Below are 24,860 nucleotides of genomic sequence, written 5' to 3' on the forward strand. Positions count from 1 at the left end.
ATGGGAAGGCAGAGAGGGTTAGCAGCTGGTTGAATGGACATGGGGAATCAGGGGTGGAAAGGAGGAGTGTGCTGTCACAGTATGGGGAGAGCAATTATGGTCACATAACAATGTATGTATAAATTTTTGTATGGGAGACTAACTTGAAATGTAAACTTCATTTAAACTGCAACAATAAAAAATGAAAATGGTTTAAGTGGCAAACTTTTTATTATATATATTTTACCACAATAAAATAAAATAAAAAAAAATAAAGTCATCTCAGATCTGAGATGTGAAAAGCAAAGAAAGTAGCAAATGTTCAAAATGAATACTGACTGTTTAAAACAATAACAATATGGAATAACACCCCGTTTCAGAACAGGGTAAAAGAGGTTAAAATGTTCTAAGGTCTATGTATTGTCAGGGAGGAAGGTGGCTGTAATTTTAAATCTTGGTAAATTAGGGAGGTCTGTTGTCATTTCCAAGGTAACCTCTAAATGAAGAGAAATCAAATATGTAACTTCCAAACAAGAATAGGAATGGAGGGGAATAAAAGGAACAACAACAACAACAAAATTTTAAGTTCAAAAGAAGGCAGTAAAGGGGAAAAAAGAAAGAATAAACAAGACAAATAGCAGGTATTAACATGGTAAATTTAAACCCAAATATATCAATAATTAAATTAAATATAAATGGTCTAAATGTTACAGTTCATTTCACCAAGAAGAAAATTTTAAAAAATTTCTGCCTCTGGTAACATAGCCTCAAAATACAACAAAGTGACAGAACTACAGGGAGAAATAAAATTATAATCATAAGGAGATAACACCTCTCAGTAGCTGAGAATAAAAAAAGAAAAAAATCACTAAAGGTTTAAAATTTTTTAACATCATAAATAACAAACTGGGCCTAATGGGTATATGTGTAAACTACTGTACTCTGTAACTGTGGGACACACATGCTTTTAAACACTGGGAATATTTACAAAAATTGGCCATGTACTGGGCCATAAAGTGCATCTCAACCAATCTGAAAGGACTGAAATTATTTGGAACATATTCTCTAATCACAGTGTGATCAGACTAGCAATTAACTACAAAAACATAACTAAGTAATCTCCATGTTTAGAAATTAACAAGCATACTTATAAATAATCCTTAGTTCAGAGAAAAATCATAATGAAAATCAGAAAATAGTTTGAACTGAATGATAAAACACTAGATCATGAGGAAGGAATACATCCTGGCATTTTTCAAGAAACAGAGAGAAAGTCAGTGTAGCTTAAACTAAGCAAGTAAGAGAACAAAAGGAAATGAGGTCACAGAGATGACTCAGGGAAAAGGCGGCATCACGTAAAGTCTTATATGCCCTTTTACTCTGAGAAGACTTTGAAGGGTTTATGTTTTGAACAACCTTGCTTGCCAAAAACAAAGACTGGAAGCACTTACTGATGAAGGTCAAAGACTACAGTCTTCAGTATGGATTACGCCTGAATATGAAGAAAATGAAAATCCTCGCAACTAAATCAATAAACATTATCATGATACATGAAGAAATAATTGAAGTTGTCAACTATTTCATTCTACTTGGATCAACAATCAACGTCGATGGAATCAGCAGTCAAAAAATCAAATGTGCTGCAAAAGATCTCTTTAAAGTCTTGAAAAGCAAAGGTGTCACTTTGATGACTAAGGTGCACCTGACTCAAGCCATGATCTTTTCAATCACCTCATAAGCATGCGAAAGCTGGACAATGAGAAAGGAAGACAGAAAACTGATGCATTCAAATTGTGGTGCTGGTGAAGAACAAATCAGTCTAAGTAGAAACAGAACCAGAATGTTCCTTAGAAGCAAGGAGGATGGCAAGACTATGGACACATCATTGGGGAAGTCTAATCACTAGAAAAGGGCATCAAGCTTGTTAAAGAAGAGGGTCATCAACAATGAGGGAAATTCTCAATGAGATGGACTGACACAATAGCCGCAACAATGGACCAACAATCACGAAGACCACACACGACCAAGCAATGTTTCATTCTGTTATGCATAAGGTCGTCATGAGTTGACATGACTCAATGACAACTAACAACAACAAACATGGTGTAAAAGGATCACTCTTGGAGCTATACTGAAAACAGCCTTAGAGGAGAAGGATGGAAGTGGGAAAACCAGTTAGAAAGTTACTGCAATAATAATCCAGGCAAGATGTAACAATAGCATGGACCAATCTGCAACTGGTAAAGAGGGTGAGAAGCAGGTACAGCCAATAAGATTTGCTGAAGGACTGGATATGGGTTCTATCGAAAGAGAAATCAAGACCACTCCAAGGTTTTGTGCCTTAGCTACTGGGAAGACGGAGTTGTAAATTTATTAGAACGGAGAAGCAGGTTTTGGGAAAAAATTCTGAAATTTGGATTTGAATATAAAATTCCTATTTCACAACCTAGTGAAAATGCCAAGAAAGCCACTGTATATGATTCTGGAGTTCTGGGAAGAGATCCAGGCTGGAGATAAAAATTTGAGAGTCATCAGTGAACAGATAATCAAGAGAGTAAGTACAGAAAGAGAAAGAAGTCTGGGGGCTAAGCCCTGGCGCACAGAAATATGTAAAGATTCTTTTGAAACTCTGCTGGAATTATTTGAGCAACAGACTCCTCAATTCTCTTCAGTCTCTACAGAAGAAGAAGAAGAAGAAGAAGAAAAAAAGCGTAACTCTTGAAAATAACTTGCCACTATGGTTTAATCAATTTTAGTACAGGCTCTTGGAAGTAACATGGCAATACCCTTTGACACCACATTCACACTCCTGGGATTCCATCCTAAGAAAATAATCCAAAAGATGGAAAGACTCTGAAGGCTATAAGCATTTCTGTCGCATCTTTAAACGTAGTAACAAAAGTGGAGGAAAAAACTAACTGGAAGTACAAGAAGATGGTTAAGCAAAGTTATTAAGCAGTCATTAAAAACTACAATGAGAAGCAAAAAAAAAAAAAAAATGTTACAAAGAAGAAGAAGAAGAAAATAAACCCACCTGAAATTATGGTATTACCACCATTAAAAAAAAAAAAAAAAAGTGTTTAGGAAAAAATATGCAAATTTAATTGTTAGGGATAGAACTCTGGGGATTTTTTTTTCTTTTTACTTTTTAAACTTTCTTTAATGATGTGATTATTTTATGCAATTAGGTAAAAAAGATATAAGGAAGCAAAATTTGCCAAACAGGGTTTTAAATTTCCCCAATTGCTCCTCTAGTCACTTTAGAATATAATGTTTTAATAACACTAAAAAATACTGAAAAGTGGTAAGCAGTGATTATTGTTAAAAGGGTGAAAATTACAAAAGATTCACTTTCCCTAAATTTTTTTTTTTTTTACAGTAAGCATTTATTTTCAAGAAAAATATTTATTCTTATATTTAAGCACTTTATAAATGTGCTGAGTGGCATATAACTGTGCTGGGCTCAACAGAATATAGGGCCGGAATAACACGCCTCTAGGGAGCTCACAGTCTATTTGGAAGAGAGAAATAAGCAAAGCAAAATACTATAGCTGCTAAGGTGGGGCAGTGAGGGTGCTGGGGAAGGAAAGTCATTAGCAACAAATTTCTCAGAACAAACTTCAAGAAATAATGACAGGTAAGAATCGCCAGATTCTTCTCATGAAATAAAGGATAGAACCTAGTTGAAGTCCTGGTGGCACAGGTGTTAAGAACTTGGCTCATAACCAAAAGGTCAGCATTTTGAATCCACCAGCCACTCCTTGGAAACCATATGGGGCAGTTCTACTCTGTCCTATAGGGTCACTGGGTCAGATTTGACTCGACGGCAATCAGTTTGGTTTTTTGGTTTTATAACCTAGTTACTATTTCTCTTCAATCTCATATTTCATTATTCTCCATCTCAAAGCTTACACCCTGTTGTCCATAAATTCCCCATTGTAGCTCAGGCTATTTATCCTTCCATCTTCTCTCTCTGGAATGCCCTTCTTTCTCCCTGGCCCATTCAGGAATGCTTCCTTCGATCTCTTGGCTAGACCAAGTGCCACTTCACTATACTCTAAAACCCTATGCCTATCTCTAGTTCACTGTAATGCTGTGTTGACAGTTTGTTTATCTACTCCACTAGTCTCTAAATTTCATAAAATTTCATTACTGTATCCATAGTATCTGGAACAAAATACATGTTTAATAACTTTGTTGTTTTTTTAATTGAACCAAAATAGGCTACAATGAACCATTTCCTAAGCAACAAAATTAAGTGCTTTACTTTATCTATTTCAGCATCTGTCAAAACTTTTGGGCCCTTAACCCACAAAACCCTCACTTGTCTTAAAAAGACAAATGATTTATTTTAAACACATATATATTTAATTAAATGTCTTTAATTTAAAGATGGGCAGCAATCAGTCTCTATTCCCAGACTTCCTGGTTTGGGAGTTGGCAATACCACTAAATCTGGCAGATGTATTATTCTGGGATAGGGATAGTACATCAGAATTTAGTTGCAGGCTATTAAATTTTAAAACTGTAGTTCTCTGAAAAATCTTCAGACTACCAATTAGTCTCCCAGATACCAGATTCTGCAAAGAGCGTGTGCTCTGGCTAGTCAAAACAAATATACCAGGACAATGCAAGTCTCTTTCCTCATGGGGGCATGAGTTGCAGTTAGTCTGTTCAGACATGGAGTACACTAATAAATCTGTTTTTCTGAAAAGCTAGGGAGTAACCCTAGATTATGGTAAGGGTTGCAGACCAATCTTCCTCTCTGAAGCCTCTCTCAGCTTTAACTTCAACCCTTCCCAGCACAAGTGAAAACAGAAACCCACTTTTAATGTTTTGTTGCTGTAACCTGTATATGAGAAACATCCCCAGCTATTTTCAATCTAAGCATTCATTAATCAAGTGTTAAGTGCATAAAATCATTCTCAGGTCCCCAGCCCTCCTTAAAGATAGACCAAAAGGGTTGGAAAGGAGGACCCTGCAACCCAGTCTCATAACAGTAGTTCATTGAAGTAAGAACTGAAGAGGAATTAAAGTACATTTCAACCAAATCACACACTGAGCAAAAAATCATTAAGTAAAAGGACTGTAGAAAGTGTACAGCAGCGACTTGGACACAATAAAAGTCAGGTACTGTGCAGAACACTTAATATGCATTAATTATCTCAGGACCATACAGCAACCTTCAAGAATATGGCTAGGAAGGTATTTTTCTCCATATTATGGATGAGAAAATTGAGGCTGAAATTAGGTCATTTGCCGAGGTTCATAAAACTAGTGTCTAAATAGCAACGCAGTGATTCAAACCCAGGTCTGACTCCCGTAAAAATGCTTTTTTACAATATACCAGCCTAACTGCCAATACGGTACAAATTTTTCAGATCGAATAAAACAATTCTTTACATAAGAATTCTACACTTTATAAAAGAATTTTCCACAATATGATTTAAATATAACTCACATTTCCCAAACCTTTTGGAAATCCAAATATTCCCCAGGTTAAGAACAACCAAGTTAAAAAGTCTATTCATACAAGCAGAGCCAGTGAAACTATCCTCCTGCAGCTGCCAACACATTTTCTGGTTTGCCAGCATTTTTTTTTTTAAGTCAAGGAGGGCACAGAATAAAACACAGGACAGTTTAGAAAAGCAATACTTCAAATGAGCCTCAGTCTTATCACTTTTAAAATGGCCACGAAATGCAAATCTAAATGTTGGACAGGGACTCTAAATAAATTATAGAACATTTAGACACTGCAATGTTATACAGAAATGTTATACATATACATATAAATATTAACTGAAAAAAGCGGGTTATAAAAAGGAATGTATAGTAGGTGGAAACAGCCTAAATATCCATCAACAAAAGAATGAACAAACAAAAATGTGGTACATACATACAATGGAATATTATTCAGCCATAAAGAGAAATGAAGTCCTGATACATACCACAACATGGATGAACACTGAAAACATTATGCTGAGTGAAATAAACCAGTCACAAAAGGACATATATTGTATGATCCCACTTATAAAACAGAATAGGCGAGGATATGGAGACCAAAGTTTACTGGTGGTTACCAGGGGTGAGCAGGAGAGAGGAGGAAAAGCGGGACTCACTGCTTAGGGTACACTGAGCTTCTGTTAAGGGTGATACAAAAATTTGGAAACAGATAGTGGTGATGGTTGAACAACATGATGAATGTAATTAATATCACTGAATTGTACATATAAAAAATGTTGAAATGGCAAATGTTTTGTTACATATATTTTTACCACAACAGAAAAAAACCCACAAATTTAATATGGGATTAAAGCTATAATTATTATTAATATTTGTTATAAAACTGAATGATGCAATTGTTGACATTTACTCAAAAGAGAAAATTCATAATGTAAAAAATAAAATTTAAGTCTAAAATCCTCAAATATAGCAAAAAAAACACCCAAAAACTAAATAAATAAATCTTAGGTTAAAAACTTGTTTAATGGCTTAACATAAGTGGATCCTTACGTGAACATTTTCCAAGTTTCATAAAAAGAAAAAACGAGCCTAACTAAAAGCAAAAAAAAAAGGGGGGGGGAATGTATACATGAGCCCAAATTTTATAAAGATTTACATATGCAAATTTATAAGTATTTTCATATGCAAATATGCAGAGGACAAAGTATAAGGTTAGCGGTCACAATGATAACAGCTAGATCTCTGGATACTGCCAAGTGATTTTTTGGTTAATCTACATTTTCTAATTTTTATAAAATGAATATCTATTACTTGTATAATTTTTAGGTAGGTTTTTTTTAAACAAATAAAATTCACCATTTTAACAATTTTAAAGTGTACAATTCAGTGGTTTTTAGAACTTCTTGTGTAATGTTTTTAGGTAAATTTTAACAGACATTTCCTCCACACAGGGCAAAATAAAATGTATACAGAGAAACGCAACTAGCAATAGTGAAAAATTCCCCAGAAATAATGAGAAAAGTGCACCAAAGAAAGCAGCACTATCATCTTCTTAATTATCTTAAAGAATCTTAAAATGCTTTGTCTCTGTGCCTCATTTTCCTCATCTGTAAATGACGATAGCAAGAGCACCTACTTCACAGGGCTTGGGAGAAGAACTGAGTAAGTTATTATGTAAATCACATAAACAGATAAAGTGCCAGTAGCCGACGATATGTAAGCGTATCATAGTGTTAACTTTTATTATTTCAAAAGCTGAAATTAGAAGCCTGCTCTTCTTCCTCTATTCAAGCCTGAATTAATCCAAAGGAGCAACTTTCAAAGTTTCTATTTATTTTTTATCTTAATTAGTACTTAGACGCAACATAGTGTAAAAAGAATAGCCTTACAAGGACAGTGTAAAAAGCATATGGTTAAAAGCATAGGCTCTCGGCAGTCAAGCTTCATAATGTTATTATAAAGTGCCTGGCAGGTAATAACAACTCAAAAAACAATTGCTATTAACATTACTCACTACATTTCTTTGTAAATGTACACTATTTCAATTACATTAAGAATTAATATGACAGTATGAACCCTTAATCTCCATGTAACACTATGTTTACCAAAAAAGTTTCAAATTACAACAACCAACCTAAAAATAATTTTTAAATAAAAACAATTTAAAAGAATGTTTCCCTGTCCATCCACTCTGTGAAGCAAGAAACACTTGTGATATTCTGGTAGATCATCACAGAAAACTAGACCAGTTGTGAAACATCTACTTCTAGCAGGGAAGATTCTCTAAGAACAACTCATTTCTTATTTCAACCATGAAATAATTTAACAGTCCTAATTAGTTCTCCCCCCATTCCCCGCCCCGGCCCCCCCCACAACATATACACTCTAAGGTCTCTCGATCCATCTAAAAGCAAGCACAATTGCAATGCTGTTACTATCCTTCTTAGAAACCTTTGATGCCTTCCTGTTAGTCAATAAATCCAGTACATACCACTTACCCAAGCAGTATTCAAGGCCTTCCACAAACAGGTCTCAATCTGCCCACCCCACCTTATTTCCAACATCTCTCTTTTCTATGCCTTAAACTCTAACCAGAGTATAATCTGCATTACACACTTCCTCCTACTGCATTCCTCCTGTCCCAGGGTGCCCTATTGTTGTATACCAAGGAGTTGATTTCGACTCACAGTGATCCTGTACAACTGAATAGAACTGCCCCATAGGGCCAGACTGTAATCTTTATGGGAACAGATCACTACCAGGTCTTTTCACCTGAGGAGCCGAGCCGCCGGTGGATTCGAACCACCAACCTCTCAGTTAGCGGCCGAGTGCTTAACCACTGCGCTACCAGGACTCTTTCAGGGTGCCCTACAAATTCATTAAGCCATGTCTGTCTTTTCCATCCTTCCACCCAGGTTAAACAAACTCTTCTTGCCTCAAATAACCTACTCCCACAGCATCTTGCCCTTTTAACAATGCTGACTGCTATCTTGCATGCTAATCATTTCAGAGATGTACCTATTATTGTTGCGACCATGGACTTGGCTTGGATTATTTTTATTAAGGAAACTATCACAACTCACGATAAGAATACGGGCACAGTTAAAACAACAGTATGAAACCCAAAATATGTTTAGAGATCATTCCTTTTATTTTAGGCCACCTTAAGTCTAACAACAAGAATTACAATTTATTATAAGTTACTAAAAAATGAATTTCTTCTCTGAGGGATAAACTATTCCCAAACAAGGAATATGAAAGGCAGAGGGACTAAATAACTTATCTAAGACTATAGAACAAGTGGAGTCCCTGGATAGTGCAAACTGTTAACGTGCTCAGCTGCTAACTGAAAGGTCGGTGGTTCAAGTCTACTCAGTGGTGCCTTTGAAGAAAAGTCTGGCAATCTACTTTCAAAAAGTCATTTGAAAACCCTATAGAGTCTGAAAACAACAAAAGTTGACGAGGATGTGGGGAGACTGGAACCCTCATCTGTTGCTGGTGGGAATGTAAAATGGTACCACTGCTATGGAAAACAATATGGTGATTCCTGAAAAAAATCAGACACAGAGCTACCTTAACCACTGCCGTCGAGTCAATTTGATTCCAACTCATAGCAACCCAACAGGACGGAGTAGAACTGCCCCATAGGGTTTCCAAGAAGCAGAATGCCACATCTTTCTCCCACGGAGCAGCTACTGGGTTTGAACTGTCAACCTTTAGGTTAGCAGCTGAGCACTTAACCACTATGCCACCAGGGCTCCAATGATCCAGCAATTCTACCTCTTGGTATATACCCTAAAGATCTAACAGAAGAGACAGGAACAAACACATGCACACCTATGTTCACTGCAGCACTATTCACAACAGCCAGAAGATGGAAACAATCAAAGTGTGCATCAACAGATAAACGGGTAAACAAGATGTGGTGTATATATATACAATGGAATACTATGCAGCCATAAAGAATGGTAAGTTCCCGAAACATCTTGGAACATGGATGAACCTCCAAAACGACAAATATTATATAAAATGACAAGAACAACTATATATACAGAGACCAATGCTCCTTGCTGGTTACCAGGGGTGGGGGTGGGGGTCAGACAAAGATTTATTCTATAGACTGTAGTCACTTTTTACTTACAGTGATAGAAAAGGTAGCACCGAATATGGGAGCACTGTATACAGCTTAATCAAGATAACTGATGCCACCAGGTTGTAAACATACACACACAAAAAGATGTTTAGCTAAATGCTAAGTTATACATAATTTTGCTACAACAACCAACATACATGCGTGTGCTTATATGTACACATATACATGTGTAGAAATATATATATGCATGTATATGTATATACGTATATAAATTTACATATACATACATATACCTATACATAAAATAAAACAGAGGTCTCAGAAACTGATACTTCTTAGACCTAACCAATCACCTCACCGGATTAGTTTTCTTGGTTTGAAGACTTAGGGTTATAACCTCAAGGGAAAACTTGGTCAATTAGCATAATACAACTCATAAAGTTTATGTTCTACATCCTAGTCCAGTGAGTAGCATCTGGGGTCTTAAAAGGTTGCAAGTGGCCATCTAAGACTATTGGTCTCTACTTGTCTGAAGCAAAAGAGAAAAAAGGAAACCTAAGACTCAGAGAAGGAACCAGTCTACAGGACAAATTGTCTAGTAGTAATAAAGCAACGAGATGATGCCCAGCCACCATCTACATTCTGATCGAGACCACAACAGATGGATCCTGATATAAAAGGAGAAAAATGTGGAACAGAACTTCGAATTTTCAAAAAATCCAGACTTAATCGACCACTGAAGCAGGAGGAATCCCTGAGACTATTATCCTGAAATATTATTTAAACCTTGAACCAACACTATTCCTCCAAATCACCTTTTAGTTAAATAGCAAGCTGGCTCATGAAGTAATAAATATCGCCCTTGCATACTACACTCTTTTAAAAATCATCTATATGAGACCAAATGGTAGACAAATACTCCAAAGCATAGATGAGCAGGTTGGGAGGCTGTCAGAGTAGGTCAATGGAAAGGGAAAAACTAGAATGGAAATAATGAGAATGCTGATACAATGTAAACAATGTAACCCATATCACTGAACAATATGTGTAGAATTGTTGAATGGGAACCTGTTTTGCTGTGTGTACATGTCCACCGAAAATGAATTTTTAAAAAAAGAATATGGCGCATAGTTCTAGTCTGACACACATGGGGTCATCATGAGTCAGAATCAACTCGATGGCAACTGGTTTTGGTTTATGGGACAAGCAGAGTAAGATAAATAACCAGACTACTTTGTGTATTTGTAAACCATTAAATCTTAAAATGTAAATCCCTTATAATACCTTACATTTGCTTCTAATTAAACATGACAAACTATACACAGGATCACACTTCCTATGCCAGCATAACAAAGATGCTCTGTGTCATACTGGAAAGACAAGGGGTTACTTCCTGCACTGCCCTTAACCACCTGTGAGATTTTGGAAAGTTACTTCACTTCTCTAAGCTAGTTTCTTGACCTGTAAAAGTAGGATGCTGCCTCCTATTCTGTGGGAGGTTGTGTCGATTGTCACAAATATTAACTGAGTATCTACTATATTCATTACCTAGCACAGGGCATCAATAAGAAGTGCCTATTTTTAGTTGGCAACTACATTCCTTCTACCGTACAAGAATTATGATTTCCCTTCCCAGCTGGAACTAAAAACTGCAAAGGGAAATTTCAAGTCTAGAATGATACAAGACTACCATAAGCATATGCATTAGTCCCATCTCACTTACAGCCACATAATCTGATAAATACATGTGTGTATTTCTAGTTGTCAAAGCTCTTTAACATCCATTATATCATTTGAGTCTCCAAAACAACCAGGTGAGGTAGGCAGCACAGATTTTATTATCTCCATATTTATGGAGGAGGAAAAAGAGCTCAGAGTAACCTTGCCAGAGGTCTACAGCTCTTAGCAAATAGCAGGGATTAGAGACCAGCACTTTCAGACTCCTACTCCACCACATCAACCAAAACAAAGGAGTCAAGTAACATACTTTAAGTCCCCTCCCACCAATCCTCTCTACCTGGTAGCCTCATCAGGCTGAAAAGCTGGACCTGGTATCCAGCTAGGCAAAATCCAGCAAGAGTAGATTAAATAGAGGATCTCCCTGGCCATATTATATTTTAGCCTGCAGCAATATAAGGCAAAAGACTAAAGATAATTGAGTAAAAAGGTTCATTGTTACTGTGTAAGCAAGAAATACCCCTTGCTTACTGGCTAGATCCCAGAAACAAAAGACCAAAGAGAAAGCCTGGATAACAGATCAAAGGGAATCACCGGAGTTTTGGAAGAAGGCAGCGCAAAAGCAGGGAATTGGTCCAGTGAAAGCTGGAAAGCAGAGCAGCTGCTATGTTAGTCACAGAAGTAGGTTGAGGAGCATGCGGTAAGACTGCTGCTAGGAGACTATCAGCAGAAGCTCGGCCTGGAGCATGAAGAACAGGAGAGAAGCTGCATGTTCAAGAGATAGAACACAAACATCCATACCAAGGCAGTCCTGCTAGCCCAGGCCTTTGGCTATTGTGTCGTGTAAACTCTCAGACCCACAATAAAACAGGTTTGGTGAACTGCACCAAACACAGGACAGGACAGGCCTGGACTGGTACAGCTCTCTGTAAACCCATGAGGTTTAAAGGGGGGAGAAGCGCTATACCTCTGGCCTGAGGCAACAGAAGTAACTTGTATGCAGTTGTGTAATACGTTGTATGTGATGCTGGAACCAAATGATTCAAAACATTAATTCAGAGCCCTCCTTGGGCTCTCAACCCTGGGGAATTTCATAACACTGACCACAACAGAAAAACTAGTGCCAAAATCACTCAGCATAAATCAGTTTTATTATGCTGCATAGTCGTTCTGCCCATAAATTTTTCTTTCAACGTTTGAGAACCTACTATGCACCTAGCAATTCTCATTTATCGTTACATCATCACGTAATTGTTGAATATGGCCTGGCGCTTCTTTTTCCTTTGACTTCTGCTTTAGTCTGTGCATTTTAGGGTTTGTCCTGTGTGCTAAAAGAAGTAGATCAATGGTTCTCAACCCTGGTTGCACATCAGAATCACCGGAGGAGTTTTAGTAAAATAACACATGGCCAATCCTCCCAAACACCACCTACCTCCACCGTAAGGCCAGATATTCTGATTCAATAGATCTGGTGTGGGGCTTCTGAAACTTAAGTTCCATGAGTGATTCTGATGAACAGTGAAGGTTGAAAACAAACATATAATATAGCTATTTAACTCTTGGTTGTAACTGCTTGTTTGGTGGGGGGGAGACTGACATGAGTCTCAGAGTATGAGCCTAACCCACACAAGCTGTGACTGACTGTGTACAGTTTCGATGCTGTCTGATTCACATGGAGAGATAAAGGAAGCATTTACAGGGCAATGTTTCATTCTGTTGTACACAGGATCACTCTAAGTCACAACAACAAGAAGTACCAGAAACTGCTAAGACTGTCATATATTTTGTATCTCTTTTAAACTTCATAGTGACGATGAGTGGCGATGAGGCAAGTATTAATTTCTATCCCTTATTCTATGTGTAGAATCCGAGGCTCAGAAACAGAAAGTGAGCTGGCCAAATGCCAGAGACAGCCATGTCTGTTCAGCTAATGCCTGTGATCTTTCCACTAAGTCACAACACAGAAAGACAAAAACAGCAGTGTTTCTGCCTTTAGTCCCAGTAAACGTAGTCAACCTTAACACAATTAGTGTCCTTACCCTCTCATTCATGAGGGAAAATTCTGCTTATAAATTCTCACCAAGCAAATGTTCCTCAAAACACCTTTACACCCCAACTCAACTAAAAAAGAAGATGCCCCTGGTTCCTTCAAAACAGACATATCACACACTTCTATCTACTTTATTATACTTCCTTATCTAGATAAAAACCAATCAAAGTTGTTAAAAGGCCAGGTCGCCAACAGGTAACACTAAACTTGAGTACAGAGTTAGCTTCTGCTTGAAACAAAGAAGGCCTCAGAGGACATAATAAAACAATTTGTATGTAGCCTTTTGCAATTAAAAAAATACAAAACAATTTTTACTCATTCGATCCTAAACTTTACATCCACCTTAAAAAATAAAATGAGGCTCTCTGATACACCTAAGAAATTTCCTCAAGACAAAAGAAAAATACTAGACGATCTGGTCTTCTATTCTAGTGCCTTTTCCCTAAAGCCATGCTCTCTCTTCAATCTGAAGATCACACATCCCTCTCAAACAATGGAGAGGCTCAGGCAGCAAGAATTTTGACACAGGCTTCTGTGATAGTGCTCTACAAAACTGGGTATGAAAGAATCCTGACTCTAACATTTGATGACTATAAATTCAGACTAGTTACTTAACTTTTCTGAACCTGAAGTCCTTTGTTTGTAAAATGAGGATACTGTGGTAATCAGAAATAAATGTCTGTAGAGGGTTTGGCACAGTTCGATCACAAAACAGGCACTCAATAAATAAGGGATACATACTGCACAATCCCTAGCCTTAGAATGATATAAAAAAGTAGTGAGTACTTTTGAAATTCACCTACAGCTCATGATTCAAATAAATGGTATTTAACTTTAAGTCAAAGATAAACTTTGGTCATTGAGCCAGCAACGTCACTTCAAGGTTTGAATCGCAACTCTTCAAGGGGCACAAAAAGCTTAGACCAGGGCTTAGTGACTCCACTCTGCCAGGCCTCTGAAGTCCCTCCAGGGCTGTTCCAAATCAGTTATTGCCTCAGCAAGGAGGAAACAGGAGAAGATGACTCACAAGGACAAGACAGTGAGCTGTTGTTAGTTTTTTTTGAGGGAGTCATTTTATAAAACTAAACTGCAATAAACCTGTAAAATATCACACGTTCATTCTCAGTATTTACTGACCACCAGGCTATGCTAAGGAGCCCTGGTAATGCCAACAGTTAAGCACTTGGCTGTTAACTGAAAGACTGGCAATTCAAATCCACTCAATGGTTCCACAGGCGAAAAACCTGGTGATCCACTTCTGCACGGATTACAGCCAAGAAAACTCTATGGGGCAGTTCTTCTGTCACATGGGGTCACTATGAGTCGAAAATGACTCAAAGCCACCTAACAACAATAACAACAGGCTATGCTAGGCCCTGGGGCTATAGAAATTATTAAGATGTAATTTCTCCCTCAAAAAGACTCAGTCTAGCTCAAAGTTTGAATATGTTCTCCAAGTATACAATAACATACTATCCTTAATTCTAATGTGCTGCTCAGTTTTGGAGGCTGACCTTCAAATAAACAGTGATGCTAGTCCAGGTCTTGCGAGGCCTCTACAGCAGCGTTCATTCCCTAGAACCAGAGAATGTGGGATCTAGTGCAGCTCATCTATAGCATGGATATAATACCAATCTGCTATTAGTTCCTGGTTAACAAACTATTGTCAAAAGTGCTGTAAGTTACAGCAACGACCAAAAAAAAAAAAAAGACTAGCTGCTGAGGCTGCTTATCTACAACCAAACACCTCATGGGATTTGGTTCCTTAGTTTGCAGATTTAGGGTCATGGTTTCATGGGACATTCCAGCTAATTGTCCTAATAACATGTTTAGTGCTTCTGTTCTATCTCCTAGGTTCAGTGCATAGTGCCTGGGGTCTTAAAAGTGGCCATCCAAAGTACAACAATTGGTCTCTACAGGCCTGGAGCAACAAAGGAAGGAGGAGAGTCATGAATAGGAGGAGGATATGGAATATGTGGCTACCTGCCTCCATAAACAACTGCCTCCTCTGCCATGAGACCAGAAGAACTGGGTGGTGCCCAGCTACCACTACTGAACATTTTGATCAAAGACTTTCTGGAGCCATAGATGCTGGGTGATCCCCTAAAACTATTGCCAAAAGATAATATTTAAACCTTAAACCAAAAATATACCCTGAAGTCTTCCTAAAACCAAACAATAGTTTAGCTTAACTAGTAAAGAATGTCTGCTTTGAGCATTATGCTGTTTTAAGAACTATTTACACCAGCAACTCGAAAGATTAGACAGGAAACTTAGGGGGCAATGAGTTTATGTTAATCGGGAAGGAACAGCTCAGAAAAGGGAGGTGAAAATGGCTGCACAACTCGAAAAATGTAATCAGTGTTACTGAATCGTACATGTAGGAATGGTTGAAGGGTGTTGTGTATATTCTCAACAACGACAAAGTATATAATTTTTTAAACTGCTATAAGTACTCAAATATATATAGATTATAGCACTTTAATCAAATTGTCAGTCATATTAAGCAACTATCAGAACACATTTCACAAGGGTTTAAAACCAATCCCAAAGCAACCTACTTAAGTAAAACAATTTATTTACCCTGATAACAAATATAGTTTACGGTTGAGAAGAGAAATTGTCAATCATATGAAGATATTTTTTAAAAACATAATTACTTGTATCCTTCCTAAAAATGGCTTCATTTAAAAGGTATAATCAGGTGTAACACTGTATCTAGATATTCAAGGAAGTAAGTTTCCTTCCCAAAAAAACACTAGGAAAATGATAGAGCACGTTCATATATCATCTGAAATTAGTCTTTAAATACATTTAAAAAACACATTTCTGAGTTTAAGCACTATATTTATCAGTAAAAAAAACAATTTTCCACTTATTCTAAAAAAAAATTATCCACAGAACTTTTTGTCTTTCTTTTCATTTAAAATTTTTATTATGGAAAACATCAAATATATACAAAAGTAGAAAAATAGTACAATGAACTCCTATGCAACCACTATCCGGCATCATGGCCAACTTTGTTCATTTATAATCCGATCTACTTCCTACCTACCACTTCTACCCTACAACGCCCTATGCATGGATTATTCTGAAGCAAATTCCCCAACATCATTTCATTCATAAAATTTTCATTATGTATGTCTAAAAGATAACGATTGTTTTTCTAATTAATGTTAATTACCTCTTAATAGACTAAAAAAGACAAGTAACTCAATTACAGAACAGCCGAGGCACAGCTGATTGGATTCCTTCTCTCTCTCCCGCTCCCTCCTACACACCTCAAACCAGGTTAACTGCACCTAGTTTTATATTTATTGGTTTGGGTGATCTCTCCCTCTGAACTTCAAACTACTTGAAGACAAAGCCCATTTCTTACTCACCTTTGTACCCCTAGCACCTAGCACGGTCTCAGAGAATAGCATTAGCCCCTGAACTTCTGAGAGGTCCTATTCAACCTTCCAACCAAACCAAACCTGTTGCTGTCGAGTCGATTCCGACTCACAGCAACCCTATAAGACAAAGCAGAACTGCCCCACAGGGTTTCCAAGGAACAGCTGGTGGATTCGAACCGCTGACCTTTTGGTTAGCAGCTGACCTCTTAACCACTGTGCCACCAGGGCTCCACCTATTTAACCTTAGCAGCTGCAAATTTTCCCTGTATAAAATGTTAATTACCTCTGTAATGTGGATTTTTTTTTTTAATAACTATTTACAACTATTTGGAAACATGTAAGGTTATGGTTGTATAACATGACAAACATACCAGTAACCACTGTCACTGAGTCACATATGTAAAAAAAATGTTAAAATGGCAAATATATTGCTATATACATAAACTTACCACAATAAAAAATAAATTAAAAAAAAGTTTATAAACTTCTAAAAATTTCAAAACACTACAGGACAAATTTCCAATTTTAAAACTATTTCCTACTTAAAATATTATTTTGCATATGAAAATACAAATCCTCACTCTAAAATGTGTTAATATCTCTAAAAGAATACACAAGAAACAGGTTGTCCCTAGAGAAGGGAAAAGGGGGCATTAAGGGAAATGAGGCGTGGGATGGAGCATATAGCTTTCCATCTTTTTTACTGTCTGAATTTGTTACCATGAGCATGTGTTATCTTTAAAAAAAAATCGAAAACAAAAATGAAACACCAAATTGGGAGAAAGCTGATTGTTATTTTATTTAAAATAACAGTTGTATCAAAGGTGTTAATAAACAAATTGTGAGGTCAGGGGTATGCACACTGGAATCACCAGGGGATCCTTCAAACCATACTGATGTCCAGAGACAACGTCGAATTTTTTTTATCTGTTTTTTTGTCTTACTCATTTCTGAACCTCCAGCACTACTGTTGTTGTTTTGTTGTTAGCTGCCATTAAGTTTGCCTGTGACTCATGGCAACCCTGTGCACACAGAATGAAACACTGCCTGGTCCTGCATCATCCCCATGATCAGCTGCAGATTGGACTACTGTGGTTCATAGGATTTTCACTGGCTGCTGTGCGGGAGCAGATCATCAGTCCTGTCTTTCTAGTCCTTCTTAGTCTGGAAACTCAGCTATAAAACCTGTTCAGCAACACACCACTGACAAAGGGGTAGGGGCTGCACAAGAGGTGTACTGGCCAAAAATCAAACTCAGGTCTCCTGCATGGAAAGCAAGAATTCTACCACTGAACCAGCACTACTACTTACTCAAAAACAATGTGCTGAACTCAACACTATCATCAACAAAACATAAGACAATGCAGGTGTTCAATAAGTATTTGTTAAACAAATGAATAATTTTTACTGGATTATAAATATGGAATGAGGTACATACGAGGTTAATTAATTGCTACAGTACTATTTGTAGTAGCAAAAGATAAGAAAACAAACTAAGCATCCAGCACTAAACAGTTAAATTATGGTACACCCATAAAATGGTCTATCCTGCAGCACCATAAAAAGGAATAAGGCAGTTCTTTATGTACAGATAAAGAATGATCTACTAGATAAAACAGGTGGAAAAAAGCAAGAGGAAGACTGAATTTACATGGAATTGCAAGTCAAAGTCAAAGCAATCTCAAAAACAAGAACAAAGTAGAACTCATATTTCCTGATTCAAAATGTACTATAAAATATAAAACTACAGTATATCAAAAAAAGTCTAGTCCCCCCCGACACCCTTTTAGCTCAGTAATGAAGCCACTCCCGAGGTTCACCCTTCAGCCAAAGATTAGACAGCCCCATAAAACAAAATAAGACTAATGCCCCACAACAGCCCAGGGACAAGGACTAGACGGCAGGAGGGGACAGGAAAGCTGGTAATAGGAAACCCAAGGTCGAGAAGGGAGAGTATTGACATGTCATGGGGTTATTAACCAATGTCATAAAACAGTATGTGTATCTTTGGTTATGTGTATTTTCACCAAAAAAAGAAAAAAAGGTTGAGAAGTTAGAGGGTTGATATGTTGTGGGGTTGTTAACCAATGTCATAAAACAACATGTATACTTCTGTTTCATGAGAAACTATTTGTTCTGTAAGCCTTCACCTGAAGTACAATTTAAAAAAAAAAAAAAACCAGTATGTGTACTAACTGTTTAATGAGAAACTATTTGTTCTGTAAACCTTCATCTAAAGTACAATTAGAAAAAAAAAAAAATCTGGTACTATGTGTCCCTGATATCCTAAGCGGTGGCGGGGCAGTTAATCACAGATCAGGTAATGCAGTTTGTTGAGCCACGTGGGCAGTTTGTGAAGGACTCAATTTGGCTGATTAAAAGATGCACCAAACCTGATAGAAAAGAATTCCATAAGACTGCCATGGCAACAGCAACAGGATTTGCTATAATGGGATTCACTGGCTTCTTTGTGAAACCGATTGATACGCTTTTTAATAACATCATTGTTGGTGGCTGAGCACCTTTTTGGAAGAATCTGTTGTTCATCTTGGGGACCGATGAACAAGTGAGGGTTTGAGAAACTCAGTGAGCAAAAATTTGCTTATATATTTTGTTTTTCTTTCATTTTTTTCTTCAAAGATGTTTCTATTTCTAAAATAATTTCATAATTAAAAAAAAAAAGTCTAGCATTGGTATAAGGATAGACATGGCATAGAACTGAGAGGCCAGAAATAAAGCCATACATCTATGGTCAACTGATTTTCGACAAAGGTGACACATCCATCCAACAGAGAAAAAGTAGTCTCTTCAATAAACAGTGCTGGGACAACTGGATGTCTACATGCAAAAGAATGAAGTTGGACCCATACTTCATACCATATATGAAAATCAACTCAAAATGGATCAACAATCTAAATATAAGAACTAAAACCATAAAATTTTTAGAACAAAACATAGGGGTGATGCTTAAGGACCTAATTTTCCACAATCGAGTCTTAAGATACGACACCAAAAGCACAAGTAACAAAAGACAAGATAGATAAATCAGTCTTCTTCGGAAAATACAAAAGCAAGTTCTTATTGTAAGTCCCTCCAACATGATGTGTACATTACAGGAATAAACCCAACTAGATTTTACTGCACTAATCAGGAAAAGTAATGACAAGAGCAGATTTTAAATCTTCTTGGTACATGTAGACTATAGACTGGGTAATCATAAAACTTGATAAAATAATCTAATACTTAGTTTCTGATTCCTCAATTTCAAAACAATGAGCCTGAAAAACATCAATTAAAAGCAGCTCTCTTTAACAAAGTTACTGGAAAAAAAAATGGCAGAATTTTCTCACTTGAATGTTCATATCACAAATATGCTTTGTCATGAAATGCAGACATGATGTCTCACTTCCCATTCTGGAGATTAATATTTTAAAAATTTAACCTTCAGGTTACTAAGTTAAATGCATACAAAGTATGCTTTTCCATGTGGCTTACCTGATACATCTGACATATTATTTGCCATTCTAAGAATAACCTCTAGTTAAGACTTTCAAAATGCTGTTACATTTTATAACTTAAATATGCATTCCAATTATCTTCCTACTCACTACAGAAATTAATTACAGAAAGAAATTAAGAAATCTATCCTATTATGTTTTGTTTACCACATTTCTGATGACATACCCTCCCCCTCAAAACAAATCAATGAAAAAACAAATACACACGAGCTCTACTCTGATGGCAAAGGTGAGCAATGGTGCCTTGATTACATAATAATTTTCCCCAAGTGATTCAGTCTTGGACAAGTCCTCACTTATTTTCTTCTTACAGTCCTAAAATGCAAATATAGTTTTCTTCTCTGCAGGAGGGCCAAGACGAGAAATGAGGTAGGTAGGTATTTATCTCACAGAATATTCATACATTCCTCCTGAAAATATTTATTGCTTACCTACTTACCAGGAACTGTGCTATGCCCTGAGGATACAAAATAAACACCATCCCAGGCTTGGAGGAGTTGTAAGTTTAGATGAAGGTATAGAAAACAAAAATAATCCGAGCATGTTATTTATGCAAAATGCTATCACAGTATTACTGAAGCATAAAAAACTTTTTACCCTCTTTTCTGAAAGCCAAGAAAGAGTATTAAAGAAAAAACACTAACCAAAATGATGATGTAACTATCAGACTACCAATATACACCCCTGCCCACTAGCCAGAAAAGCTGTTAACTATCAAATTATTGTTTCCATGTATTAAAACTTAAAATATCAGATGTGCTTATGCACAAGGTAAGACTTTCACATGCACACCAAAGCTAGTATAAACAAGTACTGTCCTTAGGAGAGCATTCAATAATTCTAGGGAGACTCTACAGAAGGCATTATTAAGCATTTTCTGTTAACGATCAGATAGTAAATAGTCTAGGCTCTATGAGACTACAGTCTCTCTTTGAGAAATACTCAAGTCTCCCATCATAGCACAAAAGCAGTCATAAGCAACACAGAAAAGAATGAGTGGCCATATTCCAACCCAACTTTACATAAAGATGTTGAAATCTGAATTTCATATAATCACAATGTATTACAAAATATTTTTTTTCTTTTGATTTTGTTTCAACCATTTGAAAATATATAAATTATTCTTAGCTCAGGGGCTGTACAAAAAACAGATGGTGGCTGTGGGCCATAGTCTGCCAACCCCTGCCACACACTAACACTCAGAAATCACCTAAGAAGTCGGTTCTACACAATTCTTAAGAAAAACCACCCATGTTAACTGAGTCACACTTAGAACCTAAAATGTTATTGACTAGTTTGATTTCTTCACCAGATTTAGTCCTTCCTTGATTTTACCTGATAAAAGCAACAAAGTCTGAAGACAATTTCAAGAGAGAAACTCCAAAAAAACTTTGAAAAAAGGCCTTCAGTCAAAACTAAGTATCTAAATTGGTATCAGCAAAAATGGCATTCAGGAAACTGAAGGATCCATCCTCCACAAAAACAACAAATAAACAGGAAACAACTGTCACAATCAATGTTATCTGACCTCAGGAAATTAGTGAAAGCTTTACAGCAACCAGACTGTAATAGTTTAATCAAGAAAAGAACGGCTGATGATGCCAAAAGCACAAGTAAAAAAGAAAAAAAAAAGTAAATTGGACTTCATCAAAATTAACAATTTTTGTTCTTCAAAAGACACCACTAAGTGAAAAGATGAAAGACTTATACAATGAAAATTACAAAACACTGCTGAAAGAAATTAAAGGCCTAAATAAACGGAAAAATATTCTATGTTTGTGGACTGGAAGACTTAATATTGTTAAGATGTCAACACTACCCAAAACAATCTACAGATTCAACATAATCCCGATCAAAATTCAAACAGCCTTCTTTCACAGAAATGGAAAAACCAATCCTCAATTTTATATGGAATTACAAGAGGCCTCAAATAACTACAGTAATTTTGAAGAAGAAAAGCAAAGTAGGAAGACTCACACTTCCTGATTTCAAAACGTACTATATAGCTACAGTAATCAAAACATCCTGGTACTGGTATTAATAACAGACACACAGACCAATGGAACAGAACTGAGTATAGAAATAAATCTATACATCTACGGTCAACTGATTTTTGACAACAGTGCTATGAACATTTGGTGGGGAAAAAAAGTCTGTTCAATAAATGGTGCTGGAAAAATTGTATTTCCACATGCAGAAGAATGAATTAGGATCCATGCCTCACACCATACACAAAAACAATTCAAAATGGACTAAGGATCTAAATATGAAAACTATAACCATAAAATTCTTAGAAGAAAATATAAGGGTGTGGCTGTCAGGTATAGCCTTTTAACAACAGATTATTTGATGCAATAACAAAAGTACGAAAAGCAAGACAAAATAGATAAATGGATGGGAATGCAAAATGGTACAACCACTGGAGAAAATAGGATGATGGTTCCTCAAAAAATTAAATACAGAACTCGGCAATAAACATATGACTCAGCAATTCCACTCTGAGGTACATACCCAAGGGACTTGAAGGCAGTGATGAGAACAGATACATGTACACCAATGCTCACTGCAGCACTATCCACAATAGCCAAAAGGTGGAAACAACCTAAATGTCCATCAGTGGATGAATGGATAAACAAAATGTGGTACATACATACAATGGAATACTACTCAGCCAGTAAGAGAAATGAAGTCTTGATACATGCTACAATATGGATGGAGCTCGAAGACATTATGCTGAGTGAAATAAGTCAATCACAAAAGGTCAAATATTGTATGATCTCACTTATCTGAAATGACAAGAAAAGGCAAACGTATAGAGACCAAAGTTTAATAGTGGTGGTGGGGGAAGGGGGAGGTAGAGCCATTGTTTGGGAAACAGTGATTTTCTGTTTATGGCGACAGGAGATTTGGCATCAATTAAGGTAATGGGTGCACAACATGCTTAATGTAATTGATATCACTAAGTTGTATGCTTGAAAAAGGTTGAACTGGCAAATGTTGTATTATATACATTTTTATAACAAAGAAAAACATGAAAAGACAACTTACAGAATGGGAAAAACTATTTGCAAATCATACATGTAATAAGTGACTTCTATTTAAAATACATAAAGAACTCTTTAAAATCAATAAAAAGACTAATAACTCAATTAGAAAATGGTCAAAGAATCTGAACAGACATTTCTCCAAAGAAGATACACAAATGGCCAATAAGCACACCAAAAAAATGGCCAGGATCATCAGTCATCAGAGAAATGCAAATAAAACCATAAGAAAAGGCTACTTCACCCCCACAAGCATAGCTAAAATCAAAGTCAGATAATAACAAGTGTTGCCGAGGATGTGGAGAAGCTGGAACCCTCATACAGTGTTGGTAGGAATACAGAACAGTGCAGCTGCTTTAGGAAAGTCTGGTAGTTCCTCAAAAAGTTAAACAGAGTTACCACATGACCCAGCATTTCTACTCCTAGGTATATACCCAAGAGAAATGAAAACATACGTTCACACAAAAACTTGTACACGAATATTTATAGGAGCAATATTCACCACAGCCAAAAGGAGAAAACAACTCAAAGATCCATCATATAATGAATGGATAAACAAAATGTGGTATATTATTCATCAATAAAAAGAAACGAAGTACTAACAACCTAAGTGCCCAACAACAGATGAGTGGATAAACTACGGTACAAACATACAAACAACAGAATACTACACAATAAAGAACAATGATGTGCAAAACATCTCACAACGTGGATGAATCTGGAGGGCATTATGCTGAGTAAAATTAAGTCAGTCACTAAAGGAAAAATATTGTATGAGATTATTTTAAAAACTCACGAAAAGGTTTATACACAGAAACAATCTTTGATGATTACAAGAAGGTGAGGAGTAGGGAGGGAAAAACACTAACCAGACAATAGATAAGTGGTAACTGGTGAAGGGTAAGACAGTACACAATACTGGGGAAGTCAGCACAACTTGACCAAGGCAAAGTCATGGAAGCTTCACAGACACATCCAAACTACCTGAGGGACCGAGTTACTGGGCTGAGGGCTGGGGACCATGGTCTCGGGGAACATCTAGCTCAACTGGCATAACACAGTTTTTAAAGAAAGTGTTCTACATCCTACTTTGGTGTAGAGTGTCTGGGGTCTTAAAAGCTCATGAGTAGCCATTTAAGATACATTTACTGGTCCCACCCTGTCAAGGGCAAAGGGTAATGAAGAAAACCAAAGACACAAGGGAAAGATTAGTCCGAAGGACTAATGGACCACAACCACCACAGCCTCCACCAGACTGAGCCCAGTACAACTAGATGGTGCCTGGCTACCACCACCAACTTCTCTGACAAGGATCACAATAGAGGGTCCCAGATAGAGCTGGAGAAAAACACAGAACAAAATTCAAACTCAGAAAAAAAGACCAGACTTACTGATCTCACAGAGACTAGAGCAACCCCAAGAGTATGGCTTCTGCTATTGTGAACAATGCTGTAATGAAAATGGGTGTGCATATGTCTATTCATGTGACGGCTGTTATTTCTCTAGGATATATTCCTAGAAGCAGGACTGCTGGATCGTTTACACCCAAAAAGAAACAATTTTTGTTGGTTATGAGGATGGGAGGGATGAGGGGGGGAATACTAAATAGACAATAGATAAGTGATAACTTTGGTGAAGGGT

At 36.8% G+C, this 24,860-nt stretch overlaps 2 protein-coding genes across 10 annotated transcripts in view; one reads left to right on the top strand and one right to left on the bottom strand.

The window, feature by feature from the left end:
* NSD1 (nuclear receptor binding SET domain protein 1) overlaps positions 1-24,860 on the bottom strand; it is a 179,568-nt gene that overhangs the window by 112,093 nt on the left and 42,615 nt on the right. The window lies entirely within an intron of this gene.
* LOC111819531 (protein transport protein Sec61 subunit gamma-like) lies at positions 13,026-22,049 on the top strand. Its single transcript, XM_023726415.1, has 2 exons — positions 13,026-13,044; positions 18,949-22,049. The coding sequence occupies exons 1-2, from the start codon at positions 13,026-13,028 to the stop codon at positions 19,173-19,175; spliced, it is 246 nt and encodes an 81-aa protein (XP_023582183.1). The 3' UTR covers positions 19,176-22,049.

This window comes from Trichechus manatus, unplaced genomic scaffold (genome assembly GCF_000243295.1).
Source record: "Trichechus manatus latirostris isolate Lorelei unplaced genomic scaffold, TriManLat1.0 scaffold00011, whole genome shotgun sequence".
Classification (NCBI taxonomy): Eukaryota; Metazoa; Chordata; class Mammalia; order Sirenia; family Trichechidae; genus Trichechus; species Trichechus manatus.